Source organism: Borostomias antarcticus (assembly GCF_949987555.1).
Source record: "Borostomias antarcticus genome assembly, chromosome: 21".
Taxonomy (NCBI): Eukaryota; Metazoa; Chordata; class Actinopteri; order Stomiiformes; family Stomiidae; genus Borostomias; species Borostomias antarcticus.
The window spans coordinates 16,405,001-16,427,830 of record NC_140254.1 but is presented as its reverse complement, the minus strand read 5'-3'; the positions used below and the strand labels follow the sequence as shown (position 1 = coordinate 16,427,830).

The 22,830-nt window shown below is 44.0% G+C and overlaps 2 protein-coding genes across 2 annotated transcripts in view; both read left to right on the top strand.

The window, feature by feature from the left end:
• Positions 1 to 1,107: 1,107 nt before the first annotated feature.
• sall3b (spalt-like transcription factor 3b) lies at positions 1,108 to 5,502 on the top strand (the record flags this gene model as incomplete). Its single annotated transcript, XM_084454987.1, has 3 exons — positions 1,108 to 4,057; positions 4,234 to 4,586; positions 5,107 to 5,502. 3 exons carry the CDS (start codon positions 1,108 to 1,110, stop codon positions 5,500 to 5,502), a joined length of 3,699 nt encoding a protein of 1,232 aa, XP_084311113.1.
• Positions 5,503 to 6,852: 1,350 nt separating this feature from the next.
• The window catches only part of atp9b (ATPase phospholipid transporting 9B), a gene marked incomplete at its 5' end in the record, with an annotated part of 39,392 nt that continues 23,414 nt past the window's right edge, over positions 6,853 to 22,830 (top strand). The window contains 10 exons of the mRNA XM_084454807.1: positions 6,853 to 6,932; positions 12,480 to 12,653; positions 14,425 to 14,575; positions 15,499 to 15,612; positions 15,783 to 15,891; positions 16,645 to 16,703; positions 17,655 to 17,706; positions 19,051 to 19,145; positions 20,779 to 20,859; positions 22,039 to 22,114. Of these exons, the coding sequence (XP_084310933.1) occupies positions 6,853 to 6,932; positions 12,480 to 12,653; positions 14,425 to 14,575; positions 15,499 to 15,612; positions 15,783 to 15,891; positions 16,645 to 16,703; positions 17,655 to 17,706; positions 19,051 to 19,145; positions 20,779 to 20,859; positions 22,039 to 22,114 (991 nt within the window). The remainder of the gene's footprint in view (positions 6,933 to 12,479; positions 12,654 to 14,424; positions 14,576 to 15,498; positions 15,613 to 15,782; positions 15,892 to 16,644; positions 16,704 to 17,654; positions 17,707 to 19,050; positions 19,146 to 20,778; positions 20,860 to 22,038; positions 22,115 to 22,830) is intronic.

Here is a 22,830-nt window from a genome sequence, read left to right as displayed (position 1 = left end):
ACTCAGAATCTCCCGTCTCCTTTTTGTATGCAACTTCTGCCTGCCAAGAAAAAATGGGGCAATTGTAGGCAATGCATGTATTGACCGAGGAGAGATGCAAATTCAAACTCAAAAACACATACACACATGCACACACATACACACACACACACACAGGTGCGCGCACACACACACACACACACACACACACACACACACACACACACACACACACACACACACACACACACACACACACACACACACACAAAAGTCAAAAGTCTGCAAATCTGTAGTTTCACACAGTGTTTTCCAGGACTAACATTTCCTGACTGTTGAATTTACTTTGAATTGCTCTTGACATTTAAAACCTAATCGTAAACATGAGTTCAGTATGTTCAATGTAAACATGAGTTCAAATTAATGTAATTTATGCTGGAATTTACCAGAAGTGTCCACGTGGCACCTCTCTACAACCTAATGTAACACAACCTGAACAGATGCTATCTATATTGATAGATTGATTGATATATTTTATTGAAAGTGTCATGCTTCAAAAAGCCCAGCCCATATGGGCTTACAAGACAATATTCAAAATACATATAACAACCAAAGTAAGCAACAGAAGAGAACAGAAGCAAGAGCTTCTATATGATCTATAGTTGAATTCTATGTAATTATTGCACTCACTGATTTACTATTTTATGAAATTATCCTTATATATATATATATATATATATATATATGTGTGTGTGTGTGTGTGTATAGATATATATATATAAATAGAATATATATATATATATCAATTCTATATATATATATATATAGAGAGATATATTTATACACACATATATATATATTCAATAGAAAATTTATTTTCTTTGCAGTGTTATTTGATGTGGAATTATGCCTCCTGTGGAAATTGTTGGAGTTGATTGCAATTCAAAACGATATTATCTTCATACTTTAGCAAAGAATATTCTGGAAAAAGCGACAATGAACGGAATAAAACTTGAAAAAGTTGACAACTTTTGTTTGTTAATTTTTGCTTACTTACTGCTATTGTGAGTCATTCTACGATCTCACTGATGACTTCCTTCTTTTCTCTGTGCAGCTCTATTGGAAGCTATGGATGAGGAAGAAGGCAGCGGGAGACAGAGCAGTCATGGCAGTAATGAAACACACGTCTGTGAGAAGTGCTGTGCAGAGTTCTTCAGCTTGGCCGAGCTGGGTGAGCATCATAGCGGCTGCACCATTGACCCTCTGGTGCTCATCGTGAAGGAAGATGAGGGGATACCCAGACCTGAGGAGTCCTCTGCCGGGGCCTCTCCGGCTCATAGCATCACCCCCAGTGACCCTGCAGACATGGAGTCGACGGACGGGGGCTTTGAGCTGGGGGGAAGTGTGAATGATAACGACAGCTCAGACATGTTAGAGGAGAGGGAGGGTGAGAGCATGGAGCTTGAGCAGCAGGCCCAGGATAAACATAAACACCAGGCCTCAAGTCTCCATCCTCCAGACTCTACTGAGTCAATTTCCCCTCAGATGTCTACCGTTGCCAGCTACAGTATGCCCACTACCAACGTGACACTTGAGATCCTCCAGAGCACCAGGGTGGCTGTGGCTCAGTTCTCCCAGGGCATCCACAACGGCGGAGTAGGAGGGAAAGCAGCCACAGCCACAATCCCCGTCATCCTGGAGCACCTTCTGGCTTTGCAGCAGCAGCAGGTCCACCAACTGCAGCTGATTGAGCAGATCCGTAGCCAGGTAGCTGTCATGAACAAACAGCCCACACAGACGGCACTAAACCCAGTCTCAAGGGCCCTGTCCTCAGCCCCCAACCCTTTCCCCTCCCAAAATCTCATCACGACCCCTGTCCTCCCACTGTCGGGGACAATGCCCTCAGCGATCAACGGACAAGCCTCTGTGTCTCTGGCGTCCGTGTTCGAGAGGTCACAAATGTTCTCTTCACAAACTGCGTACGGTCATTCCAGCTTTACAGACGTCAGTAGTACTTCCACCTCCTCTGAGGTCCCTGCACCTCCCCCGTCTAGTTGCGGCGACATTTCCACAACGCCGCTGTCGTACGCAGGCACACGCTCCAGCGTCAGCTCCGCCCAGACGCCGAGCTCCTCCGGCCCGCTGGCCCTGGGCCAGAGCAGCCTCCTCGGCTCGCCTGGCCTGCCGTTTCTACCTCAGAGTCCCCCCAGCAGCGTCATCTTCCCCAACCCCCTGGCCAGCATCGCCGCCACGGCTAAAGCCCTCGACCCCCTCGCCGCACTCATGAAGCTCCGCAAGGGCAAGCCGCCCAACGTGTCCGTGTTAGACGCCAAGCCCAGCCCGGAGGAGCCCTTCTTCAAGCACAAGTGCAGGTTCTGCGCCAAAGTGTTTGGCAGCGACAGCGCCCTGCAGATCCACCTGCGCTCCCATACAGGAGAGAGGCCCTTCAAGTGCAACATCTGTGGAAACCGCTTCTCCACGAAAGGGAACCTAAAAGTCCACTTCCAGAGACACAAGGAAAAGTATCCACATGTTCAGATGAACCCTTACCCAGTACCAGAATATTTGGATAACGTGCCAACAAGCTCAGGCATTCCCTATGGAATGTCTTTCCCTCCTGAAAAACAGGGCTCCACTTGGCTGGATAGCAAACCTGTTTTAGCCACAGTGCCCACCCCTATGGGTCTTCAGCTTCCCTCCACTCACACAAATGACTTTGTGAGTGTCACGCCGTCCATCAAATCTCCTTACAGGCCCGCTTCAAGTGAATGTGCGTCTCTGTCACCTAAGTCTACAAACACTGAGCTCAATGTTCGCCCTGCCTCCGAGTCTCCACAGCCTAAAGCGGAGGTGGAATTCTACAGTGTAACTAAAGCAGAGGAGGTTCACCTGCCCCGAAATTGCACCAACAGACCCAGGGGGAGCCCTGTCATCACGGCGGCAAACACATCCATGGCCACGACCACAACTCAGCCCAGTGCCCCCGCGTCCCCCGCGTCTGACGCCTCGCCCTTCTTGCTGACCTCTGACCAGTTCAAGGCCAGGTTCCCGTTCGGGGGCCCCCTGGACTCTATGCAAACGTCGGAGACCTCGAAGCTGCAGCAGCTGGTGGAGAACATCGATAAGAAGATCACGGACCCCAACCAGTGTGTCCTCTGCCACCGCGTGCTCAGCTGCCAGAGTGCCCTCAAGATGCACTACCGCATCCACACCGGCGAGAGGCCCTTCAAATGTAAGGTGTGCGGAAGGGCTTTCACCACCAAAGGGAACCTGAAAACTCATTTCGGGGTCCACAGAGCCAACCCTCCCCTGCGGGTCCAACACTCCTGCCCCATCTGCCAGAAGAGGTTTACTAACGCTGTGGTGCTGCAGCAGCACATCCGCATGCACATGGGAGGTCATATCCCCAACTCGCCCGTCATGGAGGGGCTACAGGAAATGGACCCCGCTGACCTGTCCTTCGACGAGAAAAACGTTGACAGCCTGAGTAGCCATGAAAATGACTTCATGGATGACAACTCCATGGAGGAGGATGATGATGAGGATTATGATGAAGAGGAGGAGGAAGAGGTAGAAAACATGGACGGTGGTATAGGTCCTTTCAAACCCCTGATCTCTCTTGCTAGCTCTCCTCCCACATCCTCTGCTGTTGTTTCCAGCATTGCTGCACTGGAGAACCAAATGAAAATGATAGACTCCACAGTTAGCCTGAACCACTCCTTCGGGATTAAGTCACTGATGAATGGGTTCATGGACAGTGAGCGCTTCACTTTCAACTGCACCTCCTTGACAGCGAGGAACCCCGAGAATCACAAAGCAGGCAGCCCTACCGCGTCCGAATCATCCTGCTCCATGCCTGTCCCAGCGTTTCCCGCGCAGAGCAGCACCGAGGGCCACGGCCACCTCCTCAGCAGATCTCCAGAAGTGAACCACAGGGCAGAGTTCCAAGATATTTCGGTTTCGGTGAAGAATGAGCGAGCTGATTCCCCCACCCAGGACCCAAGAGGAACACAACCTAACAAGCCAAGTGTGAAAGAGGAGAGCCCTTACAGTATGATGTTCTTGAGCAGAGAATATGGTAAGGTTACAATATCAAATTTCTGATGTAATGTTACAATCATATCATACATACATATCATAATGTAACAAATATGTAATTTGTATACACTCAGCACAGTGAACCACAGTACTTCCATCGTACTCCTTTTTAAACCTCACATTAAAATACTATTATATCTTGATGTACTTTTTCAGGGCGACAACAAAGCATGCCCAGCCTGGTCACCAGCACTGTTCCGAGCCCTGTCAAAACCGAACTGAACGGACACAGTCGACCGACCGTCCGAAGCGAGGGGCATCATCGTCAGCAGCAGCCGTACAGCCTCCAGGCCCCTGCGGCGTGCACGCCGGTGGGAAGCCCCGGACTGACCTCCCTGCTGGCGTCGGCCCCGCCCCGCCGGACGCCGAAGCAGCACAACTGCAACGCCTGCGGGAAGAACTTCTCCTCGGCCAGCGCCCTACAGATACACGAGCGCACACACACCGGGGAGAAGCCCTTCGGCTGCTCTATATGCGGCAGGGCCTTCACCACCAAGGGAAACCTGAAGGTAAAAAAAAGCCCACCCATGACTAGTCATTCATTTTATTTATAAATCACTCATTATGATACAATCTCAAAGTGCTGAAGCAATCACTCAGACTCAAGTCATTAAGAAAACAGAGACACTAATTAATATAATATATATACACATTACATACAAAACACTTTTCTAAATAAGTAGGTCTTTAGACCAGTCTTAAAAGAACCAGAGTCTGTGGTACGAAATGTCAATTCGAGCCAAGGAAAGGCACGCACATCCAAAAGTTGTCACAGGTGCTGGACCAAAAAGAAGCACTAGTGAAAATGAGAAAAGGTCCACACACTGTAGTATTAGCTCCCAATAGTGATACTTTATTAAGGCACAACGTTTAGGCCGTATAGCCTTTGTCAGGTGCATTGCAGGTGCATTTTCATCATTCATCATCATACGTGCAACATAATCATGTGTGTTGTGCACAACATACATTACAGAGAGGTAGACACATCATAAAAAACAATACTATATAACCCCTCTCTCTCCTCCCCAGGTTCACATGGGCACCCATATGTGGAATAATGCTCCAGCCAGGAGAGGTAGGCGTCTGTCTGTGGAGAACCCAATGGCATTGCTGGGAGGAGAGGCCATGAAGTTCGGAGAGATGTTCCAGAAGGACCTTGCGGCACGGGCCATGAACGTGGACGCAGGGTTCTGGAACCGCTACGCTGCAGCTATAACCAACGGCCTGGCCATGAGGAACAATGAGATCTCGGTGATCCAGAACGGGGGCGTCACCCAGCTTCACACCATGACAGCAGGGATGGAGAGGGCGAACGCCAGGGGAAGCCCACCCATGACTAGCTTGGGAAAGACGGGCATGGACCTAGGAGTAAACAGGCACTTCTCAATGCTGATTGATGACAGTAAAGAGATAGGGATCAATTGAGATGAGTTGAAAGATAGATGAGATATATTATGCAAAACAGTGAAGGAAAAGAAATGACTGATTTATTTGTAAAATCAAGTTGGACTCTTAAATATTATATTATTATATATAGATAAAACACTTTTTATTGATTCACAGAGGTCTAGAATTCATGTTTTTTTCTATTTTACTGTCATTTGTGAATGTTGTTTTTGCTTACATAGACGAGTTGTCTCACTTGTCCTGGAGAATGTCCATGGTGCTTACTGGAGAGATGTACTGTTTCTCTACAAAGAGAAATGTAATATAAAGAGATGCAAAGGATTTGTCTGCCCTGCTAGACAGCCGCTAAACCCACTGCTGCCATTTGGTGCAAAGCACAAAATCTCCTTATGTCGATATATACCAAGTTACAATAATTTATCCTCAAAATGACAAATTAAAACTGGAGCAGATATGTTCTACTTACTACCTCGTTTGATAAGATTTCATTGACATGAAACGTCTTCATATGAAAACACTGAATAAAAATAATTTACAGTAATGTGATATTAAGTTAACTGAAGACAGAGTAACTACAGTATGAACAATTTATTGTTAACATCGTGAACTTTATGCAACCTGAATTGCATGTCCCTGTGGTCCACTGTTATAGCTTGACCTTACAAGTAGTGTCAGCAGGTATAGTTATCCATATTATGTTCTGCAAAAAACCCCAAACATTTATACTATGATTATGATGAAAAAATGAGATTCAAGTAGCCGACAGATGAATACATGAACAGAATGTATTTTCTTTATTCAACAGTGTTTTGTCGCTCTTGTCGTTTTAGCATTTTACCTCCTCCATCAAGAACTGTGGTTTAGTTTTGTAGATACAAAGGAGATATCGGATAAAGATTGGAGATATATTTGCCTCTCTTCTGCATGAAGTTAAGAGACACTATTTTTCTAGAGTGCCACTCTGAGAAGAAAAGGACATGCAATGGAAATACTGTAGCTCTTATGATATTCTCTCAGCAAATATTTTTTACAAATTATGTTGGGCTGACACATCTACTGAATAAAAATATTTTCTCTGTGTGGTTCACAAATTTCATTAACTTAAATAAAAAAAAGAACTACAGTATGAGAACAGTGTTTTTTCTACATGAGGAATATCATCACACTTCATGTATCAATACATCGTGGAATTAATAAAGGGATGAATTCAGGAACATCTTTGACATAATATATAACATAATTGACATGGCTTGGGATGCGTCTTGGAGAGAAACTTGAACGTAAGTACTGCAATGCGTGTTTGATTGAACACCGCACATTGCTGGGTTTTCGAGAGTCAGGTGACGTATTGTGTACAGCTCAGCCATCATGGCTGACAGCATCCTGTTAAAACCGTTACGGAAGAACTCGAACAAAATCACTTATTACAACGCAGCACGACATTCAAGGTACGGGACAAATGCTTAATGTCTTTGTTCACAGACTGGAGAAGCGGTTTGTAAAGATACACAATGTCATCACAACGTTATATTGTATTTCGGGGGGTTTCTGGTTCGAGCTAATGCGAGACAGCGTTCTTTAGCTACCTTATCGATAGGTTTCTTCGTTTCTCGTCCCAGCGTTCGCCTGAACTACATTATCGGCGAGAGGCGGAATTTCCCTGAAGCTAAAGTCCCATCACCTTCAAACTTGTTCACACCGCGTTAAGTTGCTTACAGTTTTGTGTTCGACTTCATCCCTTCCCGCTGGGTTCGCAGTCAGGTTGGCAGAGTCATTCGGACGTAAATTTTAGATAATGTATAACCTCCGCCCGCCTGCTTTTTAATCCAGTTACTTTGTAGAGACAAAAACATAAATACTGTCTCGCGAACAACCAATTTTAGATTAATCGAATGCCCTCTGTGTACTACTAGCCTACATTTCAACGGAAGCGCCTTTTTTGTGATGAATGCAGCGTTGTTTACCAGTCCCATATAATTAATTGACCCATCCCTGTTCTTTCTCATAATCTAATCTCACATGATTTAAATTAGTGCTAGCTAACACTAGCTAGGTTGCCAACTAGCAACTGAGCGACAACTTCCTGTTTACATGTTTGTGATTGGAAAGCTTGCTTTGCTTATTTAACATTTCTCGTGATAATTTGAGATCATGTAGCCTATTAAGGCTAGCTAGCTACTCGCTACTTTAGTTAGATACATTGCGTAGCTAAGGCACTTTCATGGCAGGTAGCTTGACTTGTATAACGTCATGTTTATTATGTGGCGGTGTGGAGCGCGTGACTAACTACAGTAACATCCTGTCAATCTACTGCCTTTTATGGATGTGTGTTCCATAATGGGTCTCCCTCTACAAACCCATGCAAAACATTTGTCTTTTACAGTGTGTAAATGTGGAGAAATCAGTACAGTAAGACTTTGTAATGGAATTTCTCCATATCTACACTGTAGAAGTCAAATATTATTACATTGGTTTGTAGGGGGAGAGGTCCTCTACACATATCAATAAGCATTCCTCATGAGCTATGCATAATTCCCATGTTATGGCTTATCAAATATGAGAAAGATACATTTCTGATCTGCACTTTAAGACTTTGTAATGGCATTTCTCCAAAACTACACTGTAGAAGTCAAATAATTTTGTATGGGTTTGTAGAGGGAGTGGACATATCAATAAGCCTTCCTCATGAGCTGAGAATTCAGATGTTATTGTCTACCAAATATGATACAAAAAACATTTCCAATTGACATTTCCTTCAATATATGCTACATTCATTAATAGTAGACTACAGCTAATTATTCTTAATCAGAAAGAGAGACAGAGTGTGTGTGTGAGCGAGAGAGAGACGGGCTTGGAGTGAAGACGTGGAGTGCGTGACAAGTAGCGCTGCGTCTAGGATGGACATCTAAAGGAAATAAAGACATGTATTTAGTCTGTATTATAGCCAAAATAATCTTGCCCAATGTTTGATTAGTAATACCATTGCAATTGAAAAGCTGTAACGATGTTAACAAACTATTGGCCTATTTCCGAGACAGATTCATTGAGTACCGTACGTGTAATTGACGCACTCCTCTTTTGAATTGAACGTGGAAGAAGAAAGTGTGGCTAGCTTGACTGCAGTGTGCTGAAGAGATCTTGACAGCCTCTGCCTGATCTGCAGCTTCTTTTCATCCCCAAATAGATGTATTTTGCTTGCTTTCCCCACCCTGACTCTTCAACAGTCTATTGGACAAATCCAGGTTATTTGAGACTGGAACTCTCACTCACACCATCATGCACACACTAGATTTAATGTCTTACAAATACTCAACACAACTTTTTGATGGTTCATCTGGTTTCTCCACTTTGAACCGCTCTGGAAGACCACCAAGTGCTACTGAGGGGCTGGTCTTCCTTGCCTGTAATCCCCAGACCTTCCATCTGTCCTCAGTGTTGGATTATTTTATAATTACAACATGACATTTTCATCATCAGTCACTGCTTAATTTAATGAAAGTGCATCTGTGTGCTCATTTGTTTGGTTAGTCAAGCAGCATTATAAAACTGTCCTTAACCTGGTCGTCAAGAGACTCTTCAAACTCCTCACAAAGTCCTCCATGAATAAGACATTATGTTCTCTACTAGAGTGTTTCCTGTGTATGCAAAATAATTAAATAATGTGAATGAGGAGGAGTGCTCTAAGGAATGGGAACTGAATCAACATCTCCCAGTGGTCGACCTATAGATTTATGTACGACTATATAAAGGCCGATATAATAATGATAGTTTGGAGCAGGAAGAAGTGATAACTGATTAATCGTCCGATAGCAGAACTTTTTTTTAATGCCACTGCCAAAGTAATACATTAAAATTTTGAAAACTAAGAGGGATCAGACCTACCTGTCATGTTTCTTGTCTCAGGCGTTTAAGCCTCTACTATCTGCACACACCTGCCCTCTATCACCTGTTAGGCCTCCATGTTTAACAGTGCATAACATATTTCCTTCACTGTTCATTTCCTCTGTGAATGATTGTGTTTCGCTGAGGAGAATCTCTAAGAATATCTTCCTCACACCCCAGAGTAGACTATATCCAGGACATTTAGTTAAATCCCCCCCCTTTCTTTATTTTTGTCTTCAATCAAGTTCAAAATGAAGTTATTTGTAAAAGAGAACGCCAAATTGGTAAGTAACGTTAACATTAAGTACCAGTTGAATGGTTTCTTTTCCTCGTTGCTTGCCTGTCTTGAATCGTGGGCAGATAGCTCTTTAGTGTTGCGTTATTTATACGCATATGAACTTAAGTGACATCCCATTCTTAATCCATAGGGTTAATATGACGTCGGCCCACCCTTTGCAGCTATAACAGCTTCAACTCTTCTGGGAAGGCTTTCCACAAGGTTTAGGAGTGTGTTTATGGGAATTTTTGGCCATTCTTCCAGAAGTGCATTTGTGAGGTCAGACACTGATGTTGGACGAGAAGGACTGGCTCGCAGTCTCCGCTCTAATTCATCCCAAAGGTGTTCTATCGGGTTGAGGTCAGGACTCTGTGCAGGCCAGTCAAGTTCTTCACACCAAACTCGCTCATCCATGTCTTTATGGACCTTGCTTTGTGCACTGGTGCGCAGTCATGTTGGAACAGGAAGGGGCCATCCCCAAACTGTTCCCACAAAGTTGGGAGCATGGAATTGTCCAGAATCACTTGGTATGCTGAAGCATTCAGAGTTCCTTTCACTGGAACTAAGGGGCCAAGCCCAGCTCCTAAAAAACAACCCCACACCATAATCCCCCCTCCACCAAACTTCACACTTGCACACATTCCATGAAGCTGTCTACGCACTGTTCTTGAGCTAATCTGAAGGCCATATGAAGTTTGGAGGTCTGTAGCGATTGACTCTGCAGAAAGCTGGCGACCTCTGCGCACTATGCGCCTCAGCATTCGCTGACCCCGCTCTGTCATTTTACGCGGCCTACCACTTTGTGGCTGAGTTGCTATCGTTCCCAATCGCTTCCACTTTGTTATAATACCACTGACAGTTGACTGTGGAATATTTAGTAGCAAGGGAATTTCATGACTGGACTTGTTGCACAGGTGGCATCCTATCACAGTACCATGCTGGAATTCACTGAGCTCCTGAGAGCGACCCATTCTTTCACAAATGTTCGTAGAAGCAGTCTGCATGCCTAGGTGCTTGATTTTATACACCTGTGGCCATGGAAGTGATTGGAACACCTGAATTCAATTATTTGGATGGGTGAGTGAATACGTTTGGCAATATAGTGTGTATGTGTGTGTGTATATATATTCAAGATAACTTTTCTGGGGAGAAATAAACTGAAAATGGGTCAGATATGACTTGAATGCCACTTGTTGACCTTGCTGTAAAACCAGCTGTTCCCCAACATTTATCCCGGAGTGGTCTTGTCTGATTTACCAAGGTAACGTTAGTGTTAGCTATACCATAATCTCTTTGTTTGCTAGCCCGACTATCAGCCATAAATGTTGCTGCGTTGCTCTGCCCACTCCCTCACCCCCCCCAACCCCCCGAACGTTATTTCATTATTTAATGATACTGCTAGACGACGGTATAGTAAATTGCCAGTTTGGAAACTGCTAAATGTCTAGCTGAGTACCTAAGACTGGAATGAGGAACCGATTAAAACTGATAAGATACTGTAAGGACAAGCGATTACCAGAATTCCCATGTACCTGTGTTCCCACTTGTTACACATGGCAAATAAACTTTATATTCTCTTCAGCAAGTGTGATGGACTTCAAATGCGTGAAATGATAGTGTAGCTCTAGCTGTAGCTTCGAGCACAGCACATGTAATTCCACACACAATTTATGCCTAGTTAAATTGTGCACACTGCCACTATCCAAAAGTGCCAAGTCGATTAGCCACGCACAGCAGTGTCAACATGACAGCAATGGATTCAACATTTGGCTATGTCAAATATTACACACATTAATTTAAATAGCTCAAGGTAGCCTTTATTGTGATACAGTCTCAATTTGTTAAATTTTTTATGAATGAAATATCCACAGCTTTGCATGAAGAGTGGCTAAAAAGCTAGAAGTGGGACATTGCTTGTAACAAAACAGCGACGGCTTGCTTTCGGCAGAGCAGTGTTTATATTCAGTCCGAGTGTAATGCATTAATAATCCCATTCTATAACCAAAACCTTATCATGCTCATAATTTACCAATAAAACTCTTATATAAAGTTAACTTTCATTTAAATAAATTATTTAAAAAATGACATTTGACTTTGTGTATGGAGCCTCCATGCAAAAAGGTGTGTCTGACTCCTGTGTGAACGGCGGAGGCTGCACAGCCATCAGCCTCTATCAGAGCCTAGTTCTGCCCAAAACCACAGTTCTAAAAACATCCTATTGACCTCTAATCTCCTCTGGCTTTAGTAGTAGTAGTAGTAGTAGTAGTAGTAGTAGTAGTAGTAGTAGTAGTAGTAGTAGTAGTAGTAGTACTTTATTGATCCCTTGGGGGAAACTGCTATGTTACAGAATCAAAAGACATCAAAGTAACACAATCCAGACAAGTAGAATGCAATTTTACAATATATAAAAAATATACAGAAATCCAAATGTACAAGAGTGCAAATAAACAAGTGTTTAGCCCAACAGTAGCATCATTGGTGCTCAAGATTCCATATACATTGTAATGAAGTAAGACTTGCACTTTGCCTTCAGCACTAGAATATGCTCTTTGTCACTTATTTTAGAAATGAGGCTTTATTTTAGAAACATTGGCTTTTCCTACATTAAATGCAATTATAGTAAGTCGCTTTGGATAAAAGTGTCAGCTAAATGACTAATGTAATGTAAAATGTAATGTAAAGATTTGTCAACAAGGAATCAACCCGGTTTAGTGGTAAATCAAATTGGATGTGAACCAGAAAACCAACTGACTGAGATCAGTGGGAGGGGATGTGTTTGTGTCTGCCAGGCCTGGACCTGCTCTGTATCACAGTGTGTCTGCATGTGGGATTCCAGGTTCTCCCTAGAAGATGAAACCTCCAACCTGGACGAGATGCCCTTGATGATGTCAGAGGAAGGCTTTGAGAACGACGAGAGCGACTACCAGACGCTGCCCCGGACCAGGGTCAACCAGAGACGGAGGGGTCTGGGCTGGTTCCTCATGGGGGGCTGGAAGGTCCTCTGTGGCAGGTATGATTACGGCACTACCAAGGCCCCCTTCGTCTGACAGCCAGGGATGCTCCAAGTAGACCTAGACTATTTTACAATCTACCGTCAGTTGGTCTACTACAATAGTAAGTTTCAGTAAGCCATTAAAGTCATTCTTTTGTAATGTTTCCATTCAAGTTTCTGTAATATTTATGTTCTGCTCTCCAAACTTGAATGTGAATGTGGTGAATGTTGGGTTCGGTTGTGTGTGTCTGTGTGTGTGTGTGTGTGTGTGTATTGGTGGGAGGGGGTTACTGTATTTCTCTAAGCATGTCTAAGCACCAAAGCACCAGTGATGCCTAGTTTGGATTTCCGACGCACTGGTAGCTGTGCATGAAGTGAGGAGAGGATAAGGGCATTGGTTGAGCTCCTCGATGCGCATCATCAGTCCAGTTGAGGTCAAACAGAATATTGAGGCTCATCCAACTAATGATTCATTCGAAAGGTTTTGCCCTCTGCATTTACAACATGAGAGTGGAGTATTTGTCAGAATGGCACCAATTATCATTATTATGTGTAATAAAGTTTGCAAACGTATAATATAATGATATTGTGTTGCCAAACAAATAACCTTTGGCCATGTTTATGGATAAATTTGATAGAATATCAATTCATCTCATATAGAAAAGGTATTTCAGTGTGGTTTGGCTATCAGTGGTGTATCACCACCCCAAGCCGCATATTGATCTTCTCCCTAATGAACAAATCGGATTTTTCACAGCTGACCAGTTTGATGCTTTCCAGTAATTTTATGTATGCTTAGCTGAGGATTATAAAACACAAATAGTTCACGCTGACTAACCCCTTGCCTATTCAAATGCCCTATTATTTGAATAGTATTCATTTGAACAAATAATCACTCATATGAATCTGGACCAGGGCGTATAGGGAGTGAGGACAGCGGCCTATACAAACACAGTCTTTTTGTCAATGTTGATTTATTTTGTTTTGTGTTTTGCCAACCTGCTTAAAAAGTGGAGATGCCAAGTCAAGCAGCATGGCAGTCTACACCAGTGCAAGGCCAGGCTTTTCCCCTGCCTCCTCTGGTGCCAGAGTTGAGGTCATATTCATATCAAGCTCCATGCAATCTAGGCCTGAATTATTGAGGATGTTTTTTTCAGCCAGCTTCTAGATGCTTAGGTATAACAGGTGATATCTTGATGGCTTTGGGAGAAAATTACAGTACATTCCTAAGAAACATGAAGTCTTTTCACAAAGTGTTTTGGGTCCGGCTTCTGGAATGATTCACATGGGAATCCTCCCCTGGAGTGCTCCTAACCTTTTCAGTTCCTCTAAAGTGCTAGAAGAGCTTTGTTATAAAATTGTGTCAAAGAAACCTGGTAGACTTAATTAACACCGACAGGGCTTGGAATCTAATTAGTAGAGCGGACCTGAGCACAGCAGTACTGCTCACTGAGATAAATGCTATGAGAGGATAACACAGGCCAGCTCTGCTCTAGACCAGGGTATGTATTCTCAAACCACACATAGGATAGTCTATACTGGGGTTGCCAAAGCAACAAATCTATGGTTCAAGTAAACACGATTGTCACAATGATCATCATTCTATTACTTGTCATTAGTAAGTAACTCCATTGCAGTTTCTCTTTCCACACAGCTGTTTAACTTTTCAGCGCATGTTTGTGAGGCTCTCTCCTTGAATGAGCATGTGTGGACTGTGGCCGGGATTTTATGCTGCATTTGTCCATGAAAGTGTTCTTTCTGAACTCCTTCTCTCCCTCCTTTCCCTCAGCTGCTGTGACTGTCTCACCCACATGTGTCGAAGGAAGAAGGAACTAAAGGCCAGAACCGTGTGGCTCGGCTCCCCTGAAAAATGTGAGGAGAAGTACCCTAAGAACGCCATCAAGAACCAGAAGTACAACATCTTCACATTTGTGCCTGGGGTGAGTTCACCAGGGCTGTAGTACCTTCCCTGTCTGAACGAATGCATACTACAAGGTTTAGGTTATAGGCTAATATATGTATATCAGATACATATAATAGATATATCATGCAGTGGGCTACTTAGAAATGTACTTAATACTAAATATACTAAACCTATTATATTTAGAGTATATGATGTCGAAAAACAGATACTGTTGGAATTAACTGTGGACTGTGTTAGAGGCAGCACTGTTTCTAAGTTGTGTGTAGGTTTACTCTGTTGGGAAAGCTTGATAACAATCAGAGCTCTTTATTAAAAATCTATTGGCCTCCTGATTAAGAGACTGGTCATTTGCCAGTGATAAAATGCCAACCGTTTCCGATATTCTCATCCACATTGAGCCAAAGCCTCTTGTTTTTGTCCTCGGCCCTGAATTATTAAATACACATAGATTGAGTTTAGCGGTGTGCTTTTTCTTAAAGGTCATGGAGTTCATTAACTATAGCACATCATCCATCAATCCCATTGTCTCTGATAATGTGTGACTTGAAGCAGGAACCTCATCATTGCGATCATTACTCTAAATCCGAGCTCATATTATGAATAAGCTTGTTGCTCTCCAAGTCCCTCAGGAAAGTAAGGCAACATAGTCTGGTAGCCAAGTCTAGCTAATTCTGTCGAGTGAAATCTGTACCTTAAGGTCATTAAAGAGCCTTGGTGTCCATCCTCAATCAGGCTAATGTGTAACAGTGTAGCAAGCAACAAAGTAAGTGCAAAGCTGCTGTATCTTTTTGCACTGAGTCTGGCTGTGTTCAACATGTAACCCATCCGCTTTGTTATGACTGGCTGGATGTCATCTCACCTTGCCGGCATATTCACTCACTGTCCCGAATCACTATCTCCTATCAAAGCAAACAGAGTCACTGTCTCTGCTTCTCTCAGGTTCTCTACCAGCAGTTCAAGTTCTTCCTGAACCTGTACTTTCTGGTGGTGGCCTGCTCACAGTTTGTGCCCTCGCTGAAGATCGGCTACCTGTACACCTACTGGGCCCCTCTGGTAATAAATGAATACTTGATTCATGTGGGAATGTGACTTCAACATAGTGTATATGTTTGAGTCTAGATTTACATATTCATAGTATTTAGATTGAGGATGTTCAGATTTGATACCATGTCATTGTAAGCAGTGATGGATGCTGACTGTGTATTTTGGCTGTGTGAACCCAGGGCTTTGTGATGGCGGTGACGATGGTGCGGGAGGCTGTGGACGAGGTCCGACGGTACCAGAGAGACAAGGAGATGAACTCTCAGCTGTACAGCAAGCTCACAGTGCGAGGTTTGAGAAAATACAATGCCTCCCAGCACACAGTAACACGCTGCCTACTGTGACATTTGTTGCTGCTCCCCCCTCAGTCAGGTATTGATTGCTGACATTATGTTAAAATACATCCTAATACCCTCTATGCAATTAAGGAACGACACAACTGGATCTGCACTGTAACAAGTCTTTCTTCTTGCTGTAATTGCATTGATCCCCCCCCCTTCCAAGACTTTATGATCGAAGGTCCCTCCGTTGTTTCTGAGGAAAATCCCCCCATGTGCTATACATTACACTCAGATGTGTTTGGAACTAACTGTGTGTGTGTGTGTGTGTGTGTGTGTGTGTGTGTGTGTGTGTGTGTGTGTGTGTGTGTGTGTGTGTGTGTGTGTGTGTGTGTGTGTGTGTGTGTGTGTGTGTGTGTGTGCGTGTGCGTGCGTGCGTGCGGCAGAAGAGGATATTGAATGGATATAATTGAGAATGACCCGGCGCGCCATTGTTTTTGTCTAAGCCTCAGACCTGGGATCAAAACAGAGGGGTATTACATTTGCATGGGCAAGGTAATCAATCTCTCAGAAATTGAGGGACAAAGAGAAGAGTGATAGAAAAACAGGCCTGCGGTTTACGAGTCAGCATAATTTTCAAGGACCAAAGATCAATATGTGCATTTTAAAAACACTTCTTGTTCCTATCTGTGATCAGTATCGTTGTCCTCCTTTCCCCTCCTCCATTCTAAGAAAAATAGCATTATATTACTCTTTTTTTTCTCAGGCAAAGTGCAAGTGAAGAGTTCGGACATACAAGTTGGAGACCTCATCATTGTCGAGAAGGTACATTTCTACAGGTGCCTACAGTATACTATGAAGCAAGTTCAACACACCCAGGATATCTTGTCGTTAGCTTAGCACAACCGCAATCACGCGTAAGCGGTGTCTCAGTGGTTGTCAATTCGTTACGTCAACCCAGGTTTTCACAATCTAGCTATGAGTGCGTTCACATAAAAGAGGCAATGTTTGCACTCTATGACCAATCACAAACATGGACATGTCTACCAGAGCCGCATATTTTACACAAGATGAGCCAACTATAATATTAAACAAATTTGAATAATTTAATCCAGGCTCAAAGCAACACAGTTGCTGCTGCTAAAGGCTGGAAGGAAAGCTGGCAACAAATTGCTGACTGTGTGAATGCTTAAGTTAATCATTTATCAATAGCCTATCACTGCCCCATCATTAAGGCACGAGTAGATCTGAATATATCTGACTATGTATTCTTACATCTAAACAGTGCAACAATTTTAGCCTTATTTAGCCTTAGTCTTTATAAGCTGCAACCCTGGCAGTGGTAAACTGGAGAATTGATTAGTCAGTAGGCGGTGCTTAATATGCGTTGATCTGTTATCTCAAACACTTCTCCAGAGAAGTTGAGTGAACCACCGTCGTGACAGTAAACCAGTTAAATTTGAAGTTACCTCACTAGCCCCCAAATCCTGCTTCGTAGTATAGGCCTCAGGTCTAATACTGTACATCATGTGCCTGTATATGTTGGCTGCGATATCCATTCAACAGACTCTCCTTTTTGAGTATCCTATGCTTCATACGAGTGGCTCACCTTAACTGCTTGGTCAAGCTGTGACCTTGTTCAATTATTCAGACATATCTCAGGGCTACTGTTACTGCGCCTGCTGACATTCTGACATCCATATTACACCCACTCTTCAATGTCTTATTCAGCATATTCTTTCAAAGTTTTGATTCGCTCTGAAAATCTCTTGGCAGAATCAAAGGATCCCAGCAGATATGGTCTTCCTACGGACATCAGAGAAGAATGGTGAGTGGGCCACAAAGCACACTGTCCACATGCAATAGACAATGAAAATTACATAATATGTCATTAAACAATTACATTAAGATTAGTAGGCCACTTTAAAGTTAATTCGGGCATAGAGATTGTTGAAAAAGGTTGGTAAGTTACGGTTAGCCAAGAAACAGCCTCTTATCTGAGAACCCTTGTAGAGAATAGGCACTCTGTGATCTCAGATTTGTACAGTATTACTCTGTGATCTCAGATTTGTACAGTATTACTCTGTGATCTCAGATTTGTACAGTATTACTCTGATCCCAGATTTGTACAGTATTACTCTGTGATCACAGATTTGTACAGTATTACTCTGTGATCTCAGATTTGTACAGTATTACTCTGTGATCCCAGATTTGTACAGTATTACTCTGTGATCTCAGATTCGTACAGTATTACTCTGTGATCCCAGATTTGTACAGTATTACTCTGTGATCTCAGATTCGTACAGTATTACTCTGTGATCCCAGATTTGTACAGTATTACTCTGTGATCTCAGATTTGTACAGTATTACTCTGTGATCTCAGATTCGTACAGTATTACTCTGTGATCCCAGATTTGTACAGTATTACTCTGTGATCTCAGATTTGTACAGTATTACTCTGTGATCTCAGATTTGTACAGCCCATGTCCTCAGCTGTCAACTCACTGGGGAGCGGGGCGGTAAAAGATATCCCAGACTCCTCCAGTGACTGATCTCAAATCCAATTAATCAATGGCTCCTTCAGATCCACATCTCTTTTCTGAGAGGTATCAGGAGAAATAAAGGTCCAGCACATCATCGCCATCAATCTCTGATGTGCCAATACGGCCTAGCAGGCAGCAGGAATGTCTTTATACCTCTCCCGTCCCCGCGGTGGTAATGTGAACAGAGTTTTCACTATGAGGGAAAGAGGCCATGAATCATCGTCAGGGTGGTGTTTTCCATCATACTGAACCCCCCTGGGCCTGTTTACAGCTGCCCTCTGGCCCCTCTGTCAAATAGCTGCGCTCATTCATCAGTTTCATATGGAATATTACCCCCGATCAATACAGCTCATGACTGCTGAGCATTTATGAGCTCCTGTGGCTTCCTTATGACTCCATCATGAAGTGTAGATCTCACGTGTTGAGGGCATAATGCAGTTGATGGCAACACATTTATATACATATCGATACTTGTACCGTATACTCTAAACATATACTTAATCATAAGATTTGCTACGTACTATGTATACAGAAATACATTCACATTAAAACATTTCCTAATTGTACACATTTTATATAATCTTTTTGATATTCTCGGCACTGAGTCTGACTGTGTTTGTGTTTTCCAGGTTCATGTTTCATCCGGACAGATCAGTTGGATGGAGAGACGGACTGGAAGCTGAAAGTCACTGTTGCTTGTACACAAAGGCTAGCTGCTCTGGGGGTATGTACTGTACTATACTGTACTACACCGTTCTGTATGTGATATAACGAGAGACGTTCCCCAAGATTGACAATAAATGTCACTGTGGAACTGATTACATATCATTGAGTGTTATGTTTTTGAATATGTGAGGTATTTTCCGTCACCCAATGTGTTAATCATCCATCTAACGTCGTCTCAGAGGTGGCGTAACTGAGACCTTGTCCGGAGTGACAGCCAGAACAACGCAGACTCGCGTTAACTTCCTCCAGGAGGAGGTGACACGGAACACTTCAGATTTGACTTGGAGTTTTTCCATTGCTACTTAATGTGATCACAGAATTAAAGATTCAACAAGTCATTTGATGATGGCATCACTGCATCAGCAGCTGTAACATCCAGATCCAGTTTCTGATCAAGGACGGTGGTCATATCAGTGTTTCTGGTCTCTCTATACACTATTTAAACCTGCTGTGTACAGCTTTAATGTCATCTACTTAGCAGGTTGATTTACACAAGGCTCGGGGCTCGTTGTGATAATCATAGTGTACTAGATCCATACAGCTGTTAAGCAGGGCATATTCTATACATTTGATTGGGTCTATTGAGCTGCTTTTCCATGTTATGACATATGCCTCGAGGCTTAGCTAATTGAATGATCCCCATACAAGATGATGAGGTCACCTTTGACCTGTCATGAACTGACACGTGTATCCTATGTTATAATAATAATAATAATAATAATAACCACCTTTCATACAAATAAATGCAGCTCAAAGTGCTTTACAACAGAGAATGAACATGCACGGAGTGCTTCACATAAAATAGACATATAAAATAAACAAAAAGCAGGAAAATAAGATGGAAGATAAAACACAATAAAGGGTAAAGATAAGGATCAAGTAAAATACGATGTAAAAATGACAATTTAATAAAATATTGTATTGGAGAGATATACATTAGAAAAGAAAGAAAAGTGCAGCAGCCCTCAAGTGCTACTGAGTTATTGATAAAGTTAGTTACATTGAATGACGACTGGACTAATACACATAGAATTGAGGTACAGTAACTCGGCATTGCATTTAGGATTAAGATTTCGGCTCCGTGGGCCCCATTCTTTTACTCAGCCATTCTCTCAGTTCTGAGGTGCAGTCATAAGTTGTGGCCCTGAATGTGCCACTACAGCTCTCTGTTGTGTTGTCTGTCTGGCCCCGGTGTCTGTGTCTCTTCAGTGGCAGACTGCAGGAACCTTATTCTCCATTGGGGCTGAGTAAGATTATCCCCCTCTCCCCTCTCCTCTCTTCTGCTCCTTAACCACTCTGCTGTGTTCTCACCAGGAGAGCACTATCTCAGCACAACTGAGGCGGCTGTGCTCACTGCTCAGAGGTAGCCCGGCTGAATAATTTAATGTTTACAATCAATTCTGTTCCACATGGGGCATTGGCTGCTCCTCTATAGTCGACAGGTCATACTATAGCTGCAGTTGAACCTGTTAGAATGATCAGGGAGGGGGCGGGTGGCGGTGGTTTGGCAAAGAGGAAGGCGTTTCTTCGTGTGCGTCTTCTGATTGAATAATTGCTGCCATCAAATTGCCCGGTTATGGGACCGTTTGCGGTATTGTTCACCCACTCCCTGTCGTCTCTCGCTCTCCCAGGACCTGTTCTCCATCAGCGCCTATGTCTACGCCCAGCAGCCCCAGCTGGACATCCACAGTTTCGAGGGAAACTTCACCAGGGTAAGTGGCTCGTTGACGACAACAACAGTTAAACAGAGCCGATATGCACATGAATAGAGAACCGGATCGACGTGGCTATCTGATACACGGCGAGCGCGTCGAGGAGAACCAACAATAAGGACTTCTGTCTTCGGCTCCCGCGAGCCGCAGTCGCCCCGGGGGCCCACTGCTGACATCACAGGCAGGTCCTCCCTCCCTCCTCGTCTCACGTCCGTCCGTCTGTCCCTCCGCCCCCCCAATCCCCCGCCCCCCCCCCCGCTCGCTGATTTTTTTTATTAATAGCAGATTAGTGCAGCCCCCAGGGAGAGGAGAGCCGCGACACAAAGAGCGGCTTTGTGTTTGGCCCTCACTCTTGGCCACACACCAGGCTTAGTGAGCGAGCACTTCCTCCCTTCATTCATCCTTGGCGGCCTTCCTTTGCATAACGTGCGCATTTAGTCGGAGCGGAGGGAAAAAGAGGTTCCCACAGAACCCCCTCCAACCAAACCTACCTATTCCTGAAGGCCTGTTTTCTCCTTCCCTCAGACGGATACAGAGCTTTGTCTGCGTCTCCCCCAGCTCTCCTACATTCAGCAGTTCTGGAAACCAGACTGCACGGGGCTCGGGGTGGATGATGTCAATGTTAAAGCGGTCAGGGAGCGTTTTTTGGCAACCTGCCATTTATTTTTCATGCACCTCTTCCCATGTTGGAGTGAATTGACAGGATGTGGGTGCTTAGGTATCATAATTATCATATCAGGCAGCACATTCGAGCCGAAACCGGAGCCCCATCTCTGCTCGGCTCCTGACTCGAGCTGTTTTCAGCATACGTCTTTATTTAAGAGCGCGGAGGGAGGGAGGGGGGCGGTATAGCCCTGAAACTAGAGGCCCTCTGGGGGCTGATGTGTCTCTGAAATCTCATCTATACTCACCTTCTGTGCTCTTTAAAAGGAGCTGTTTTTCCAAATCTAGTGAAAGTATTGATAGAGTGTGGTGGCAGGTGCTGCTTGTGGAAGTGAATGCTACCGACTAGTTCAGCTCTGACTGATTGACTGATGTTGTTTTTCTCTGCCGCTCTTTCCTTCTCTGTCTCTCTCTGTGTGTCTGTTCGTCCGTCCGTCCGTCCGTCCGTCCGTCCGTCCGTCCGTCCGTCCGTCCGTCTCTGTCTGTCTGTCTGTCTGTCTGTCTGTCTGTCTGTAGGAAGACAATGACCCGCCCATCCACGAGAGCTTGAGTATTGAGAACACTCTTTGGGCCAGCACTGTTGTGGCATCTGGTAAGTGATTTGATAATAGACGTGTGGCCAGAAAACAATGATCTGCCAATGGGAGATTTGAAATCAAGCCTTCCCCTACTCCAGCCAGTCTATTCCCCACAGAACGGTGGTGTCAGTCGAGAGTGTGTGACGCCTCTCAGCGATGACCACACCATTGATCTGTGGTGTCCCTCTCCCCCTTGGCCTGACCTTGACCACACACACACACACACATGGTCTAACTTAGACTTCTGACATCATCCATGGTCATGGCGTAGTACACCGCAGAACTCCCCCGTCAGACACTTGATAGCGTAGATATAACGGCAAAGCCTTTACAGCTGGAGCAAGTGGAGTCTTAGCCTATTGAAACTATCAGTGGGTCATGGACATCATTTTCTCCCCTTTCTTATGAGCTGGAGTCCAGCTGTGAGAAGTTATTCACATATTTAAATTAAAAAGTTCTGCATGTTGTGCCTCACACCATTTGTCACATTTTTACCCTTTTACCTCAGTCAAGGTAGCGTTTCATTACTTCAGAGTTAGCTCCTCATCCCATCTCCCCCCCAACCACCTTCCTCTGCGTCTGATTTGCTGTCACTGTCCCTTTTTATTTCCTGCCCCCTCTTTTAACTCCGTATTTAAGTTTATTAGTGGCCTTGCTCTCCCATTAAGCTCATTTAATATTAATGGCACATTCATCTCCTGTAATAAGGCCACCTTAATGAATCTGCAAA